This window comes from Physcomitrium patens, chromosome 24, assembly GCF_059467195.1.
Source record: "Physcomitrium patens ecotype Gransden chromosome 24, ASM5946719v1, whole genome shotgun sequence".
Taxonomy (NCBI): domain Eukaryota; kingdom Viridiplantae; phylum Streptophyta; class Bryopsida; order Funariales; family Funariaceae; genus Physcomitrium; species Physcomitrium patens.
Window position 1 is genome coordinate 12,981,654 of NC_143433.1, and position 18,096 is coordinate 12,999,749.

At 34.9% G+C, this 18,096-nt stretch overlaps 1 protein-coding gene across 5 annotated transcripts; it reads right to left on the reverse strand.

Annotated features, from left to right (window-relative positions):
• Positions 1-1,382: 1,382 nt before the first annotated feature.
• On the reverse strand, positions 1,383-4,963 carry LOC112276500 (uncharacterized). Of its 5 annotated transcripts, none has more exons than XR_002968066.3 (6): positions 3,656-4,882; positions 3,331-3,415; positions 3,102-3,159; positions 2,823-2,953; positions 2,444-2,640; positions 1,383-2,007 (listed from the first exon to the last, which is right to left on the reverse strand). XR_002968066.3 is itself a non-coding variant. In XM_024507881.3 (5 exons), the coding sequence occupies exons 1-5, from the start codon at positions 3,897-3,899 to the stop codon at positions 2,514-2,516; spliced, it is 645 nt and encodes a 214-aa protein (XP_024363649.1). In that variant the 5' UTR covers positions 3,900-4,888; the 3' UTR covers positions 1,383-2,513. The 5 variants fall into 5 exon arrangements, 3 of the variants coding, with proteins under 3 accessions (XP_024363649.1, XP_024363650.1, XP_024363651.1); XR_002968067.3 differs by having other exon boundaries at positions 1,383-1,998; positions 3,656-4,878; XM_024507881.3 differs by having other exon boundaries at positions 1,383-2,640; positions 3,656-4,888.
• Between the last annotated feature and the right edge of the window lie 13,133 nt (positions 4,964-18,096).

The following is an 18,096-nucleotide window of genomic DNA, read 5'->3' on the forward strand; positions in this document are numbered from 1 at the left end:
GTATATATATATATATATATGAAAAAACAAAAGTTCAAATAATCCCAATATTTATACATAGTATAATTAAGTATTAAGTTTGAATAGAGGATTAAAGGCTTGTTTTTTAATGTTATTTTGTCATTTGAAAATTTATCTATATTTTCTTTTTAACAAAATCAAAATTTATATTTTTTAAAATAAAGAAATTTTGATCAAGGAAATACTTGTAAATTTTGTGCTATGTTGTTTTATTTCCATTATCACATCCAGTAGAGTATTTTTGAAGTCGTTTTGTCATGTTTCAATTACCAAAGATCCACATTTTTTTTTTTTTTTTTTTTTTTTTTTTCATTTAGAATAAACAGTGATGAGGATCTTTGTTGTTGCACAACTTTTTTAAGTTCTATGATATCAAATATCTTTAACCTCAAATTTATCAATAAATTTTCTTCAGTGTGACACAAAATGTTTTTTTGTAGAAAGAAACCAAAGAAGTCTACCAACTATTTGGTATAAAAAATAAAATAAAATAAAATAAATGAGGATGAATATCCCTCCTTTTTTCAAATTTATTTGAATTATATGTATGACTTTGTAATGCTTTTAACATATAAAAACTTGCATTTTATTAAAGCTTCTTATTCAGTTCTAGCACATTTACTATTTTTAAGTTTATATTTTTTTTGAAAAACCCATTGAGCACCAAAAGAAAAAAAGGCAGTAGTTTAATATTGAAAACATAACCCAACTGGCTATCTGTTTGAGATGAAAGAATCACGTGTGATCCTAAGTAATGTGTCAAAGTCAATAAAAAATCTTTAATATTTTTGAGTTAAAAAAGAATAAAAAATATTAAATTATTTGTATAGAAGATGATTTGATGAAGAATAGCATGTTGGAGCCTAAGCTTTAAAATTATTAAAAATTGAATATTTGTGTGTGTCTTTAGAATTATTTGGTGTGAAATGGATTGAATTCAATTAGACCAAGTTATTTTGGAACAGCAAAAAATATTCATTATGCACATAAAAGACTTAAGACTAGTAATAAAATTTTGAAAATAAATAGCATTAACTTTAGAAAAATCCCTAGTCCAATATATGTATTTTTTGAAATATGTACAACTTGTTTAAGAGAGAGAGATTATAAGAATAGTAATAATAATAATGAAATTTATTTATTTTAATAAATTTGTAAATTTCAAAATCCAACGTTGTGTTTTACAGGATGTAATATTCTTATTTTCACAAACAATGTCATTCTTCAAAACCTCAATTTAAAAAATTCCTTATATATATTATTACTTATTTATATTAGTTGATTAAGCTTCTTGATCAAGATGGGGTTTATACACAACATATCCTCTTATAAAACACTGCATAAAAACCAACATCACAATATATCTACAACATTTAAAAATTATTATTTTTTTGAACGAAGTTTTGCCAAAAGTTTGTGAAGTACATACCAAAACTTCGGCAAAAATGGGTATTTTGCCCAAAGTTCTGGTATGTAATTACAACATGGATATGTAGAATTACACATTTTATCATTTAGAGCTATTCTAATATAATTTTAAAGTTTTTTACTACTATAAAATTTCAATCTATATTACTTAAGTGTAATACGCCATAGTTTACCCTTTTAAACTCTGAGAGCTGGAAAAACACAAAAACCAGAAAATTGGAAATACAAAAACCAAATACCAAACATGACCACTACCGTGACTTCTCATTTCCTGTTAAGTTTCTTAACTGCCATCTAACTCTCCTTTTGTGCATCATTTTGAAATTTATTGCTGAGGGAGTTCAAGTGGAAAATTCTGAAGATCAGATTCTGAGTGCTGGCCTCTTGGCAGCTGAAGATTGCCACTCGAACGTGTGAACTTCAGCGCTCCACTCCTCAATCTCTTCTAAAACGATGACTGTTCGACATGTTGAACCTGCATGGTTTTCTCTAGACATCACTTCATGTGGATCCTTCGTTGCGTTTGTGATGGCGCAATAGTTGGGTAATCTGCAAAATCTGTCTGGCACTCTTGTGATTCACAGTCATTCCAGCAACAGTCATCATCTTCCATGCAACGTTTCTCTAGTCAACCGGTTTATAGTACGCGGTGTAACAGGAATTTACAGATCATACGCTGCATGGGAAGTTGCAGACATCTCAAAAGCTCCTCTAGAGCTTGTGCAAGCGACATCACTGGAAGAGGTTTCTTGAGCGACTCGGCTTCAGAGCGATTTCAGCTGAATTTTACACATATGCTGAAGGAAATGGGTTTTGGGAAACTTCTGATCCACGTCAGAAGTTGATGGGTGGAGTTTCTGTCACTTGTATTCCGTGGGTGACTGTAAAATTTCTGACCCGAAGAGGTGTGAGGTGGTAACTGAGCACATTTTAGTTGAAGAGCATCTTAAATCAGATTGTGATACGGTTCTGAAAGTAAATGGGTTAGAGTTACCCTAAAGCCTGTGTTTTGTTGGCACACTCCGTTATTCGATTGAAGTTTTTCTGCTTCTGCTAACCCAACTTCAAGGTTGACGCATCCAGTCACGCTCAATGATGGGCATGGTGACGATTAGGGTTGCTAATACGGGATCCCACTTGGCAAAGCTCCGCTCCATGTTGACTTTGTGAGGCAGATGCAAACACAGGTAACTGCACTTCTCCCAAAAGCAAACAGACCAGTTCGTGTGTATCATTTTGCATCAATTTGTATGATTCAATTGTTAGAAATTCTGCACAAAGCAAATGCTTCAGATATATCAGATAAGATCTATGCTCATTAGTGATGGATTCGAACAGCCTGAGAGGTGTTTGAAGTTTTCGGATCCACTTACTATTGTGGAGATACAAGTTTCAAGTAGGTTTTGTGCACATCCAGATCCAGTTCTTCCAAGCCATCTGTGCCAGGCAGCTTAACTTTCATCACCAATTCTTCACAGCTCAAACTTCCGCAGTCCTTTTCGCTCTACGATTCATTGTAAAAACGTGGCATTGAAACTTCTTGGGAACAAAAGAGAATGTAAACAGGAAGGCATGATGGAAGACTAAAGGAACGGTGGGTTCATTAGCTTCCGAGATCTTTTTATCTCAGAGGTTGGAGGAAGCGAGAATACCATTTGCATATAAACATCGTTGCAAGACACAGCTTGCTTATACACGAATGCGTACCTGCTTCACAAATTGAACAACACAAAGCATTGGTTGAAGTCACTTGTTTAGTTCACGATTGTCAGGTGATGACATTCAGCAGCGAGTTAACAGCATCAAGTTAGACCTCACAGTGTTTTTTTTTTTTTTTTTTTTTTTTTTTTTTGTGTGTGTGTGTGGAGGCGAGGAGCTTACTCTGGCGTGAAACGAGCCCGGCCATGTAATTCGGCATCCTTGTCAATGTCGATTTCAGGTTCCTCCTCTTTGTCTTGTTCTTTCTCTGGAAACCCAGCACAATCATAGTCTCGCCTGAGAATATGGATGTGATCCTTGAACTATTCCTGTGTTTACTTGTTAATTTCCTTCAAGAATTTACGAATTTCTCAATAGTAACTCAATTTGAATGTCAAGAGTATTTCATTTTGGAAGAAACAATCCCTGTTCGGTAGTGTATGACAATGAGCAGAAGTCAACGAGGCTTTCTGATCTTGGAGAAACACGCTGTTTGTGAGGAGCTTACTTTCGTCTTCTTCTCCCCCTTTGACGTTTTTACTGTATTGTGGACCAATATGGCCTGGATTTAGAGCCTCTGGTTGTGGTTCTGAATAATCACGGATTCCATCGCTACTCGAGGAACGAAACAGAGCTTCTAGAGCTTTTATGTCGCTGAAGTTCATCATCTTCGACTTGAATCTTCTGAAGCAATCGGTTTTACAGGTGAAATTGTTCCCTCCGTTAAAATTCGGTGGACTTCTCCATCTCATTTGTCTTCAGTCCACATTTCGAGCATGTCATCGCGCCTCGAATAAAACAACAATGAAGGCCGCAGAATCTATGGAGGGTTTCATCCAAGTGCAATGTTCACGTTCACCATTCGCCTCCAACGTCACTGCTCTCCCTTCAGACCTCCGTGGATTCTAATTCCTAAACTAAGTCAACTGGAAATCTCCTTACTGCATCAATGTGTAAACCTAGAAGACCGACGGCCACAAACTTCAAAGTGAATCTGGTTGCTATCCATAGTGATCATCCCCGTTGGGTACTGGATACTTTCTTATACGTTCATCAACCCCTTAGAAGTTGGCTTTTGTCAAGGAAGGCATTTGTCTGGGAATGGAAACCTAAATAAAACGACATCAGCCTACAGTTGATTACAACCTAAATCACATGTTTCTCACTTGATCACCGATTCTAATACTTGCAAGGAATGCTTGACGGTGTCAGAGAGGGATGCAGACATCAAGAAGATAGGGATGATAGTCACATGACCAACATAGCAGATTTGCAGTTCTCTTGGAAGGGAAGCCAACAACTGACTTTTGATGAAACAAAGAAAGTAGTTACTGTTTTAATTCAGTTACTGTATTTCAGATCGGTGCCGCTTCGGTATAATAGAGGATCACATTTTCAGAACTATGACAGGAGCAGGAATTTTTACTACAGGTGAATGTAGAGGGTGTAGAATTGCAGGTCAATTGAACTACGAATACACTGTAGTTGAAGCCACGATGCGAAAGATTGACCCTTGAAGTAATTAGTCACAGGGGTGAAACTGGGTAACATCCTTATTTCGCTAAACTCAGAAAACCTGGCGGTCTTATATCTTAAAAATTCTACAAGTGGGTTCACCATGCTACTACAAGTTTTTACAAGTACAAGTGGGTTCACACATACTACAAGTACAGTTTTTGCCATTCGCTCAAGAAGGTAGGGGTGAAGATAATGGTGCTCTTAATTTAGGAGATTGTGGATGTGCTTGCATTCACAACTGTTGTTTTTCTCCTGGAAGTGTTTTTTTAAACTAATCAGCACACCAAAAATGACATCGGTTTTCGTAAATTCAGGATTTCGTCCACGGACGATCTCTGTTCAAAGGGTTTTCAGGGTCAATGCTTTGTACATCAGACCTAAATTCAAAGCGATCACAGTAATTGGATCAAAAAGGTTCTGCTCGGAACATAACCGAATTTCCCGCGCAAGAAAACAACAAGTATAGGACTACAGCCAGTTTTTAGATAAAGGCGAGAGATTTGCTCATTAGAATATGGTGCCGCACAGGACTCGTGCACTGAACCTGGCCAATATGCCAGCAGGAATAATACGATCTATTGAACTTCGTTCAAAACTACACAAAGGACGCAGGCTGCGAAACGGTGATGGTGACGGTGACAGACAGTGATGACGACCCACGATTAGAGTTATATGAAAAGTATCCAAAATCTGGCATCTGGGTGGATTAAATGTGAAGTCTGTGCTTCTGCTCGGTGCCAGCTATTGTACTTTGCAGCAGTAGATTTGCGAAATAGTACAATACATTTACTCTTGCAATGCTTCCGTGTCATTTGTCAACTTTCAGCTGTTGACAATGGGGTCCTCAGGGAAACACAGTCCCATCATCCTGGTGCTCATCGCCGCTTTGATGCTGAGCTGCGATAGTTTCTGGGCCAGGGCGGAGGCGGACAACGTCATCACTCAGTGGCACTTTGGTTGGAATGGACTATGTTACATCTCACAGACTATGTCCCAACGTCATCACTCAGAGAGTAACCACCAGTCACACTCCCAGCAATTTCTGTGATTTTTGAATCCTCTTCGGTTTTGGCAATGGCATTCTAAACCTCTGTCAAATGGGTTGGGACATAGTATGTGAGATGGATATTGTAACACGTTGTAGGCAATTAGTCTGTTACAAAGTAGCTATTGTTTGAAAAGAAGAGTACATAATTACTCTAGTGCCACTTTGATAGGAATGGAGTTCGCTATTGGCAACTCATTTGATCTTGTTCTTTTTGCAATTCAATTTCCACAGTTGGTCATTATAGCTAAATCTATTGAAAAAAAGAACTTTAAAGTCACCAATACATAACATCAGCAAGGTTGTTCACAAAGAGAGTATGGAATAAGATATCTCCCACTTCCAACATCTATTACTAAAAGATAGTGGCTAATTCTCTCATGGATAACTTCCATCCTTTGATGAATACATCCATCCAACATTCTACCAAGACTATCTATTGCTATTTTATCTACTATAAGAATATATTTTTAGCATATTCTTTATATTCTTAATATCCTTTATCCATTCATCTACTTTATCTCTTGGCCTTTTTAGATATCTAAAGTAATATCCTTTTCAATGTTATTTATTCTACTTTCATATTTACTTATTTAGATTAACACTCTCACTTTGCTATTAGTCAAAGGCTTTGTCACGGCCATAATCATGTAAGCTAATAATTACATATAGAAATAGGTAGAAGTAAGTAAAAGTAGATAAAAGTAAGTTAATTCTATAATATTTAATATAGAAGCTTCCTAGAAACTTCCTAGACGCTGCTTTGACTTCATAGGTGTCTTTAATTGACTTTTTGGATTAGAAACGTGGTCAACAAGTTGGCCATGTGCCACACATGTTGTTAGCTTGAAGAGCAAGCTAACTATATGGCCCACACGTAGAAAAACTTGCCTTGTAAGTCAAGGCATGTGTCCTACAAAGTCAACACATATTGGAGGTCCTATAGAACGTCGCCACGTAGCCCTTAGTTAGATAGTATATATAGAGACAAGAGTGAAGGCTTCTTCACTCTTGTCAATTCCTTTCTTGCTTCTAGTCTAGTTTTAAGGGTCTCTAGTTTTCTTGTCTTTTGGCAATAGCCATTCTAGTTTTTCTTTTCAATATACATACTTATTATTCATATTTTGTTACTTTTCTTTGAGTGAAGGCTTACTTGTCTGAACTGTTTTTTCATCGAGTTCTTGTCCTTGACAGATTGACAAGAGTACATTTACAATATCAGAGCTTTGTTTTTTCTTCAGTAAGAGTGGATTACCCCTTTCTCTTGACAAGGCATAAGCGTATTGGAAGTTTGCGGATTATCCACTTCTAAACTGATATTGTTCTTAGTATCTTCTTTGTTATCAAGTCTTTCTTTTCTTTTGTCTTGAGCAGTATCAAACAAATTTTTCTTCTTAGTGTTATTATGGCAGAGCTTGTTGAAATGAAGAGTGCAATGGCACAAATGCAAGAGCAAATGAGGGAGTTAATGCTTGCGATGCATCAACTCAATTCACCAACAAAGGAAAAAATAAGAATGGCAGAAAGTGGGGATATAGAGATGATCAGAGCTGCTTCAACATCTACAACAAATCACGTTCCTTCTCCAATTGTACAACACCCTGTAAGCACTAGAGAACCAAGAATTACCTTACCCGAGAAATTTGATGGTATGAGATCAAAGTTTCGAGGGTTCATCAATCAAGTACAATTGGCAATTGAACTTCAACCGCAAAGCTATCCAACTCCAGGATCAAAAGTCAGGTTTATTGGCACTCTACTTTCTGGTTCTGCATTATCGTGGTTTTTGTCTTTTCTTGAACAACGAAATTCAATATTGGACAATTTGGAAGCTTTTTTGGCAGAGTTTCGATCTATGTATGGTGAACACGATGCAACTCGTGTTGCAACAAATAAGATCCGAATTCTGCGACAAGGAAATCGCTCAGTAGCAGTGTATGCTTCACAATTTTGACAACTTGCAATTGACATCAAGTGGGATGATGCTGCACTCATCAGTCAATTTCTTTATGGATTGCAATACGAAGTAAAGAAATTGATGCTCAACTTACCTGATCCTCAAACTTTGAGTCAAGCAATCGATTTTGCGGTAAAATGTGATAATCGACTTTTCGAATTTCGATCCGAGAATCATTCACGAGAACTTCAACATTATTACTCAATGGCAACATCAACATCTTTGCCAAACGTACATTCGGAAGTAGAAGACATGCAAATTGACGCGGTACGTTTTAAACTCCTAACTAAGCAAGAAAAGATTCATCGTCGTCAAGAAGGATTATGTTTATATTGTGGAGAACCTAAGCACACTGCTCAACATTGTCCAAAGAAACGACGCAACTATAAAATGAGGGGTACGACGGTCAAAGAAGACAACATGTCGGAAAACGGATTCGTCCAGCTACAATAGGGACCGTGCAGTTGGAACCTTGTACAATTCCTAATGAAGGTCCTATCCTCTCCTCAGAATCCTCTCCTTATTTTATAATAGACTTATATTTAGGACCTAAGAATTACAAAGCCTCTGCTTTATTAGATTCGGGAGCCTCAGCATGTTTTTTAGATGAATAATTTGTTAAAAGTCGTAAAATACCCTTTGTACAGAAACCTAAACCAGTACATGTAGAAGTCATAGATGGTCGTCCCTTGTCTTCTGGAGATGTCACTCATAAAACTCATCCTATAAAAGTAACAATAGACGATCATGATAGCTACATAGCTTTTAACATAATTAAATCCCCGTCCAATCCAGTTAGGTGCAAAAGCATTTATACACGCAGCAAAAGAAGGATCAACTTTTGCTATTTATGCTGCACCTATTTCTGAAAACGTAAAGACTTCAAGTGGCATTCCAAGTCAATATCAGGAGTATCAAGACGTTTTTGAGAAAAAGAATGCAGATATTCTTCCTGAGCATCGCCCATATGATTGTTCAATCGACCTCAAGAAAGGAACTCAGCCACCATTTGGACCAATTTACAGTTTATCGCAAGATGAGATGGCTGAACTCAAGACATATATTGACGATAATTTAGCGAAGAATTTCATACGCCATTCAAAATCTCCAGCAGGAGTTCCAATTCTATTCGTAAAGAAAAAAGATGGATCTTTACGAATATGTGTTGATTATCGAGGACTCAACAAGATCACAATCAAGAACAGGTATCCATTACCTTTGATATCAGGACTCCTTGACCACTTGAATCAAGCTAAGATCTATACAAAAATAGATCTAAGAGGAGCATAAAATCTAGTACGGATCAAAGAAGGAGATGAATGGAAGACTGCGTTTCGAACCAGGTGTGGACATTTCGAATATAATGTCATGCCCTTTGGACTCACAAATGCACCAGCTGCTTTTCAACATCTCATGAATGATGTATTTCATGAATTCTTAGACAATTTTGTCGTCTGCTATCTAGACGATATCCTGATCTATTCAAAGAACGTCGAAGGATATGAAATACATGTTCGTCAAGTATTACAAAAACTTAGAGATGCAGGATTGTATGCCAAGATAGAAAAGTGTGTATTTCACACTACTCAAGTTGACTTTTTAGGATACATCATTTCAAATGATGGTCTCATGATGGATTCTAAGAAAGTCCAAACAATCATGGATTGGAAGATTCCAAGGATAGTAAGAGATGTCCAATGTTTCTTGGGATTTGCCAATTACTATCGGATCTTCATCAAAGATTTCTCACGAGTTGCAGCTCCACTTATATGCTTGACTAGTAAAGATAAATTTCAATGGAATCAAGAAGCGGAAGCAGCATTTGAAGCCTTGAAGACATCGTTTGTCTCTGCACCAGTCTTATATCGTGTTGACTTTTTCAAGGCATTTTTTATGGAAACAGATGCATCAGATTTTGCCTTGGGTGCAGTTTTATCACAAATGGGAACAGATGACAAACTTCATCCGATAGCTTTTCATTCAAGAAAATTCTCAGCAGCCAAGATCAATTATGAGATCCACGATAAAGAACTTCTTGCGATCATGGATTCCTTTCAAGAATGGCGTCATTATCTAGAAAGTACTTCTAGTCCAGTCACTGTGTATACAGATTACAAGAACCTCGAGTATTTCATATCAACATGCGTATTGAATCGTCGTCAAGCTCGTTGGAGTATGTCTTTGTCAAGATTCGAGTTCATTATCACTTATCGGCCAGGAAAACAACAAGGTTTGTCCGATGCCTTATCTAGACGTTCTTATTGTGCACCAAAAGAAGGAGATGCAGCTTTTGAGCAACAAAGAACGGTCCTCTTGAAACCGGAGCAATTTCATCTCCGAGCAATGAAATCAACATTGACTGTTGATTCAACTTTTCTCAAGCAAATCCAGTCCAGTATGTCCTCAGACCTTCTTGTTCATGATATTGAGAATAATTCTTCCAAGTCTCATGATTCTTCTAAGTTCGAGTTCAAGAATAATCTATTATATTTTGAAGGACGCCTATGTGTTCCAGAAGGAGAAGCACGTTTACGTGTTCTTCAAGCACGTCATGACTTTCCAGCAGCAGGGCACTTTGGATATAATAAGACTTTGGAACTCATATCAAGAAATTTTTGGTGGCCACAAATGTGGAAGTCAGTCAAAGACTTTGTACAATCATGTGATATTTGTTCAAGATCAAAAATTCCTCGTCATCGACCTTACGGACTTCTTCAGCCATTACCTATACCAGAACAACCATGGTCTTCTGTTTCTATGGATTTCATCACAGATCTTCCAAGCTCAAGATCTTATGATTCTATATTTGTGATAGTAGATCGTTTCACCAAGATGGCACACTTTGTGTCATGTACAAAATCTATCACAGGTGAAGAAACAGCTAAGCTTTTCATTGATAATATCTATCGCTATCATGGATTACCTAAAGATATCATATCGGATAGGGGAACTCAATTTGTGTCAAGATTTTAGAGGACCCTTTTCAAGATTTTAAAAGTGGACATAAAGCTATCTTCGGCTTTCCATCCTCAAACTGATGGACAAACAGAGCGCGTAAACCAAGTCTTGGAACAGTATTTAAGGTGTACTATCAACTACCAACAAGATGATTGGATAACCCTTCTGCCATTGGCAGAGTTTGCTTATAATAATACGGTACATTTTTCTACGCAACAAACACCTTTCTTTGCCAATTATGGCTATCATCCACGACTTGATACTTTTGATTTTTCAAAAGTTGATAATCCTGCAGCAAAAGATATGGCAAATCGGTTGTCAGAGTTACATGCAATAATGAAGACACAATTGAAGGAAGCTCAAGAACGACAAAAGATAAACGTAGATCTATATCGTAAGGAGCAACCACAACTCAACGTGGGTGATAAGGTATGGCTACTTCGTCGCAATATCAAGACTACTCGACCTTGTGACAAGTTGGACTATCGTAGGCTTGGCCCCTTTTCTGTTTCTGAACAGATCAACCCAGTTGCATATCGGTTACATCTACCGGAGTCAATGAAGATCCATCCTGTATTCCATGTGTCTCTTCTTGAACCATATAAGACAGTGGATATACAAGGAAGAAGACAAATGCCACCGCCTCCTATAGAAGTAGATAATAATGAAGAATTTGAGGTGGAAGAGATATTAGACTCAAGGCGGCGCCAAAATAAGCAAGAATATCTTGTTCATTGGCGCGGATATGATATTAGTGAACGCACATGGAAGCCATCCAGGAATCTAGCAAATGCATCAGCTAAAGTCAAAGTTTTTTTATCAATGACATCCATCGAAATCAAGATGAAAATCTCTCTTATAAAAGAGACAAGATTGAAGCAAGATAACATTCAATTTTCTATCCTTGTTTGTAACTTCTTTGCATTTGTGACGCTAATTAGATGGAGAGCCAACAACCAGCGGATTCAACTCAAGAACCTTCGTTTGCTGACCTGCCGGACGAGACATTACGATTGTCACAACCTTCAAGACGACGTAATCGAGATGAAGATCTTCAAGAATGACATGTTCTTCCTTGAATAGATGGTGAGATACAACGCGTTTGGTATCACGATTTGGGAAGGGACTCTTGATGTTTGGTGATTTTGCTAGAGGTAGAAACAACTCCTGATGGTGTTTCGAATATTCTATTCGAAGGAAGTTACGAAGGCCTCAACAATGATCAAATAACTGGGTGGTCTTCCCGCCCTGGTATGGGGCACTACCGATGGTTGAGAGGCCCTATCAATCATCTTCGAAGAGAACATAGATCAGAGTATGTGGTGAATACAATTCGTCGCATCATAGATTTCCTCAACATATGATGACCGCTCCTCGTGGAACTCATCTCTAGAAAGGGGGGTAATGTCACGGCCATAATCATGTAAGCTAATAATTACATATAGAAATAGGTAGAAGTAAGTAAAAGTAGATAAAAGTAAGTTAATTCTATAATATTTAATATAGAAGCTTCCTAGAAACTTCCTAGATGCTGCTTTGACTTCATAGGTGTCTTTAATTGACTTTTTGGATTAGAAACGTGGTCAACAAGTTGGCCATGTGCCACACATGTTGTTAGCTTGAAGAGCAAGCAAACTATGTGGCCCACACGTAGAAAAACTCGCCTTGTAAGTCAAGGCATGTGTCCTACAAAGTCAACACATATTGGAGGTCCTATAGAACGTCGCCACGTAGCCCCTAGTTAGATAGTATATATAGAGACAAGAGTGAAGGCTTCTTCACTCTTGTCAATTCCTTTCTTGCTTCTAGTCTAGTTTCAAGGGTCTCTAGTTTTCTTGTCTTTTGGCAATAGCCATTCTAGTTTTTCTTTTCAATATACATACTTATTATTCATATTTTGTTACTTTTCTTTGAGTGAAGGCTTACTTGTTTGAACTGTTTTTTCATCGAGTTCTTGTCCTTGACAGGCTTTCAATCCTAATGCCTTTGTCAACATGTGATGTCTATCCTTTACTATTGCCTTTGTCAACAAATTAGCAAGCATGTCTTTTATTACATAATACTTCATATCAATCACTCCTATTTTAATCTTCTTTCTTATGAAGTGATGTTTAATGTTAATGTAGTTGATCCTTGAATTAATCTTTGGATTCTTTGTAAATGCAAGATATCTTTGATTATCACATTCCATTGATATTACTTCCATTTAGACTACTCCAATGTCGTCTAAAAGTTGTCTTACCCATATTATCTCCATTGCACTATGGCTTGCTACCATGTACTTGGCCTCTATTATTAATCTTGTAATTATAGGTTATCTCTTACAATTCCATGAAATAATTCTTAATCCAATAAAGAATACATATTCTGTTGTTGATCTTCTATCATTTGTATCTCTAGCCCAATCCGCATCACAATAATCATATAAAATAATGTTATCACCTTTAAAGTATAATTTGAAATGCAAAGTGCCTTTTAAGTATCTTATAATTTTTTTGATGGTTATCCAATGGATTGGTCAAGCTTTTGACATGTGTTGGCTTATAATACTCACTACATATATAAGATCCATCCGTATGCCAACCATTGCATATATAAATGAGCCTATTTCTGCTTTATATAGAACATCTTGTATTTGGCCTTTAATTTCAACAAACTCTTCATTCGTGACTTTCATCAATTCCAAATTAGCCTCCAAAAGTGTATTTATAGGCTTACATTCTTGTATATTGAATTATTTCAACACTTCTTCAATGTACTTGCTTTGGCTCATTATAATAGTTTTTTTTTAGCTTAATCTCTTATAAACTCTACTCTTAAATAATAATAATGTTCTTCCAAATCACTTTCTCATACTCCTTTTTAAATTTACCTTCAATATATTGATTAAGATAATCAAATCATCAACATAGAAGATTTCAATCAATATAAATTCACTTGATTACATCATATACATGGAATGATCAACGTTACTTCTTTCAAATCCTTTATTTAAGAAAAATATATCAATACATTGATACCATGCCCTTGGTGATTGCTTTAGTCCATACAAAGATTTCTTCAACTTATAAATAAGATGTTGTTTGCCTTCTTCAATAAATCTTTGAGGTTGATCCATATAGATGTCTTTTTTTAATCTTTTATTTAAAAAAGCCATCTTCACATTCATTTGATGCATTTTCAAGTCCATTGCTGCCCTAATTGCCACAATATTTTTAATAGTATTGAATTTGGTTAGGAGAGAAAATATCTCATTGAAGTCAACTTCAATAACTTATGAGTAGCTTTTGGCAATCAATTTAGCTTTATATCTCATAATATTATCTATTGCATCATTTTTGGTCCTAAACACTCACTTACAACGAATTGAAGATCAATTTAATGGAAGTTGAATCATTTTCTATATTCCATTATCTTTAAGTGATTTATACTCTTTTTCTATGACATTCCTCTACTTCATAGCATCCATAGATTTTATTGCATCATACAAATTCAATAGATCAAAAGAAAATACAACTTAGGTATATTTTTTACTTATTTAAAAAAAAAAATGTGATTCATCAACCGATCACCAAGTTGTTTTCTATCTCTCAAAAGATATCTCTTTGTGCTTGATGAAGATTCATCTTCTTGTTCTCTAAGGTCTCTTATAATCTTTTTTTCTCTTAAAGCTTATTTCTTCAAAATTAGTCGTTGATACTCTTCATTATCATCATCTTCAATATCTTTATTGTCTTCATTGTTGGTTCTAGCAATTATAGACACACTTTAATTTACCTTCTTTGGTCTTTTATCTTCACTTATACCTTTACTATCTTCATTTTCATCATCATCTTCTTCTTTCTTTACTAGAATTAGAGATGTATCTATAAATACACCATTACTCTTACTTGAACACATCTTCAATTGCTAACAAGTACTCTTATGCTCCAAAAATTCTACATCATGACTCTTCATGATCTTCTTGGTTTCTAAATACATAAGCCTATGCGGCTTGATACATTCACAATATCCAAAAATACATATTTTCTATCTTTTTCATCATCTTTGGACCTCATAAAATTTGGTACTTTTGCATAAGAAATACATCCAAAAACCCTCATATATAAAATACAAGGTTTCTTGATATTCCAAGCTTCTTGTAGAGTCATTGATGTGACTGCACTTAGAGGGTACTTATTTCTTGTATACAATATTATAACCACGGCTTTTGCCCAATATCCATGCTCAAAATTTTGTACTTAAAGTATATTCTTTTTCATTTCCACAACAGTGACATTTGTTCTTTTAACAACTCCATTTCGTTGTGGAGTAGAAAGAATAGAAATTTGTCTTGCAATGCCTCGAGTCTTTAAAAAATCATCAAAATGCTTTGACATATATTTACCTCCATTGTCTATTTGTATCATCGACATATACATATAAGTGAGTAATTATATGTATAAATAAATAGAAGTAGATAGAAGTAAGTAAAAATAAATTAATTCTATGAAATCTTCTAAGAAAGCTTTTTAGAAGCTTTATAGATACTATTTTGACTTTATAGGTATCTATTGTTGACTTTTAGGTTAAAAACTTGATCAAAAAATTAACCATGTACCACACATGTTGGTAGCTTGAAGGACAGGCTAATTATGTAGTGTACATATAGAAATACTTACCTTGTAAGTCTAGACATGTGTTCTACAAAGTAAACACATATTGAAGGTCCTATAGAACATTGCCACGTAGTTCTTAATTAAATAATATATATACAGACAAAAGTGAAGTCCTCTTCACTCTTATTAATTCTTTTCTTACTTCTAGTTCACTTTGAAGAGTCTTAAGTTTTCTTATCTTTTGGCAATAAGCCATTCCAATTTTTTTTTAATATACGTACTTCTTTATTTCTATTTTGTCACTTTTTCTTTGATATAGTATCGAAATACGTGAAGTCTTGTTTGAGAATGCTCCGGGCTCCTAGCTATGAATGGTAGAATGGAAATTGCAACAATAAATTTCTAACTCTAATAGAATAATAATTAAACTCTCATTAGACCGTAACAATGCTAAAGAAACTTTAATCAAATTCAAAGAAATCTCAAAGGAATTACAAAGAAACAATAAAAAATCTTAAAGAAATATTAGAATGATCTTAAATATATCTCAAATACATTTCAATTCAATCTTAATTTAATCCTAGTTAAAATCCTATTGGAGTTCATTCAAAATTTAGACTAAAAACTAACTAAATCTTAAATCCTAAATAAACCCTAATAAAATCTTTAATCTTAAATCAAATCCTAATCAAATCTTAAATCCTAAATCAAATCCTAACCAATCTTTAAATCCTAAATCAAATCCTAAATCTTAAATCAAATCTTAAACCCTAAATCAAATCCTAACCAAATTTCAATCCTAAATAAAACCTTAATCAAATCTTAAATCCTAAATCAAACCTTAACCAAACCTTGATCAAATCCTAAATCCTAAACCAAATCTTAATCAAATCCTAATCTTGAATTAAATCCTAACCAAATCCTATCCAAATTCTAAACCAAATCCTAACCAAATCTTAAATCCTAAATCCTAAATCAAATCCTAAATCCTAAACCAAATTCTAACCCTAAATCAAACCCTAAAAAAATCCTAAATTCTAAACCAAATCCTAATCAAATCCTAATAATTTCTACAACACATTTAAATTTCAATAATTAATGAATGAATCATTGGTTTTAACTCAAAATTTGCATACTTCTTAAAAATTAAATAGAAAATAATTACAAAAAATTTAAAAATGATCAAAATTACCAAATAAATGATAATCTTAAAAACATGCTCAGGTATTGGCCAACCTCCTTCTCCAACCTTGATGCCAATCTCTCAGAGCCAATATCTCTCGTTTTCACCATTCGATGGATTTCAAACTTTTCATATACATAGAAAAAAGGTCTATTATCTTCACTTACAAATTTTACTATAATCCAACTAGAAGATCACAAGAAATCTTAAAAATCCTCACTAGACCTAAAATTCTACTTTTTGAGACTTTGATCCACTTAAACCACAATAATCCCCAATTCAACTATTAAATCAAGCTAAAATTTGCAACACATATTAAACACAACTATGACCATTATCCACAAAATTTCACCTATAGATCTATTACAAAACTCTTGAAATCACTAGAAACATCAACCCTATTTTATTTCACAAAACTTAAGTCATTTGAAAACAATCTTGATCTTGTAAAGCTCTTAAAAAGTCATAATAACTCTAAATTGTCCAAAACTAATGCTTATAAAAATCCTATCCAGTTTGCTATTAAATACCACTCTCAAATCTGCAAAAGAACCATCGAGTCATCTTTGAGACTTGGTTTTGTGCTTGAGGGTCTGATTTCAATTGTAGTTCATAATCGGCCCTCTTTCGATATCAATATCTAGTTTTTCTAAATAAATTTTATTAGAATTTACTCTTAACTTTTTTCTAAAGATGCTTACATTATTTATTTTTCTAATCTACTTTTTTTTGCCTTATTTATGGTCTTACAAAGTAAGTAGAAGTCACCTTTCTAAAAAGGTAGCATTGATACTTTTTAGTTTTACTACCTTTTTGACTATTAACTATATTTCTAAGATAATTTTCTCTAATACTTTGAACTAAGATCTCCTACATTATAATAACTTCCACACTCTTTTACCTATTATTCATGCTACATCATTACAATGGATGTCATTAATTTATGCATCATCTTTCAGTTCATGTCTTTGATAGATTGACAAGAATATACTTACAATATCAAAGCTTTGTCTTATCTTAATTAAGAGTAGATTACCCTTTTTTCATGATAACACATAAGCCTATTAAAAGTTGTGGATTATCGTTGTCGTATTACGTGCTTTCCTGCTCGAGAACGCGCCGGGCGTCTGGCTGTAGAAGGTAGTATGGAGATTCGCCGATAGTCAAGCAGTCTATCAATTTTTGACTGCTGGAATATAAACGACTGCAACAATGTACCGTAAATCTATACGGATGCTCTTCGACTGCTTGCCAAAGTCTTGTTTTTGCCCCAGCTGATAGGTCTCTAGACGTTACAAAGAACCCTGAACAACCCAAACTGTTAATCTTCAATACCCCTTTGTACTTACGATCTTGTATCCACTGACTGTCCTGTTAGATTAACCCAATAAATTTCATTCACTCCGCATACTCAATCCTATAGGCACCCCTTTAATCCTTCAATCACAGACGTAACTCGATTTTACAAAATAGTCAAGAGTATTCAAACCCACTTCATTTAAAAATCCCGATTCACCCTTACAACACTGACTTCAGCAGCGATTGCCTCAGTCTTCCCAAAACTCTATGAAGAAGAAAAATCCAAATTCTATGTCTTTCCTTCCCCGACCTGAAGCATGAAGCTCCTCTCTCTCTAATTCCCTTGATCTTCAAAAAACCTCCAATGAAAACCGAACTGGTAACCTTGCAA

What these genes read in the sequence shown, in the direction of transcription:
- LOC112276500 (XM_024507881.3), bottom strand. Translation starts at nt 3,899, where the DNA reads ATGAGATGGAGAAGTCCACCGAATTTTAACGGAGGGAACAATTTCACC. An exon ending in ACGATGTTTATATGCAAATG is followed by an intron (nt 2,954 to 3,101) that starts GTATTCTCGCTT and finishes AATGAATCGTAG; the next exon opens with AGCGAAAAGGACTGCGGAAG. An exon ending in AAACTTGTATCTCCACAATA is followed by an intron (nt 2,641 to 2,822) that starts GTAAGTGGATCC and finishes GGAGAAGTGCAG; the next exon opens with TTACCTGTGTTTGCATCTGC.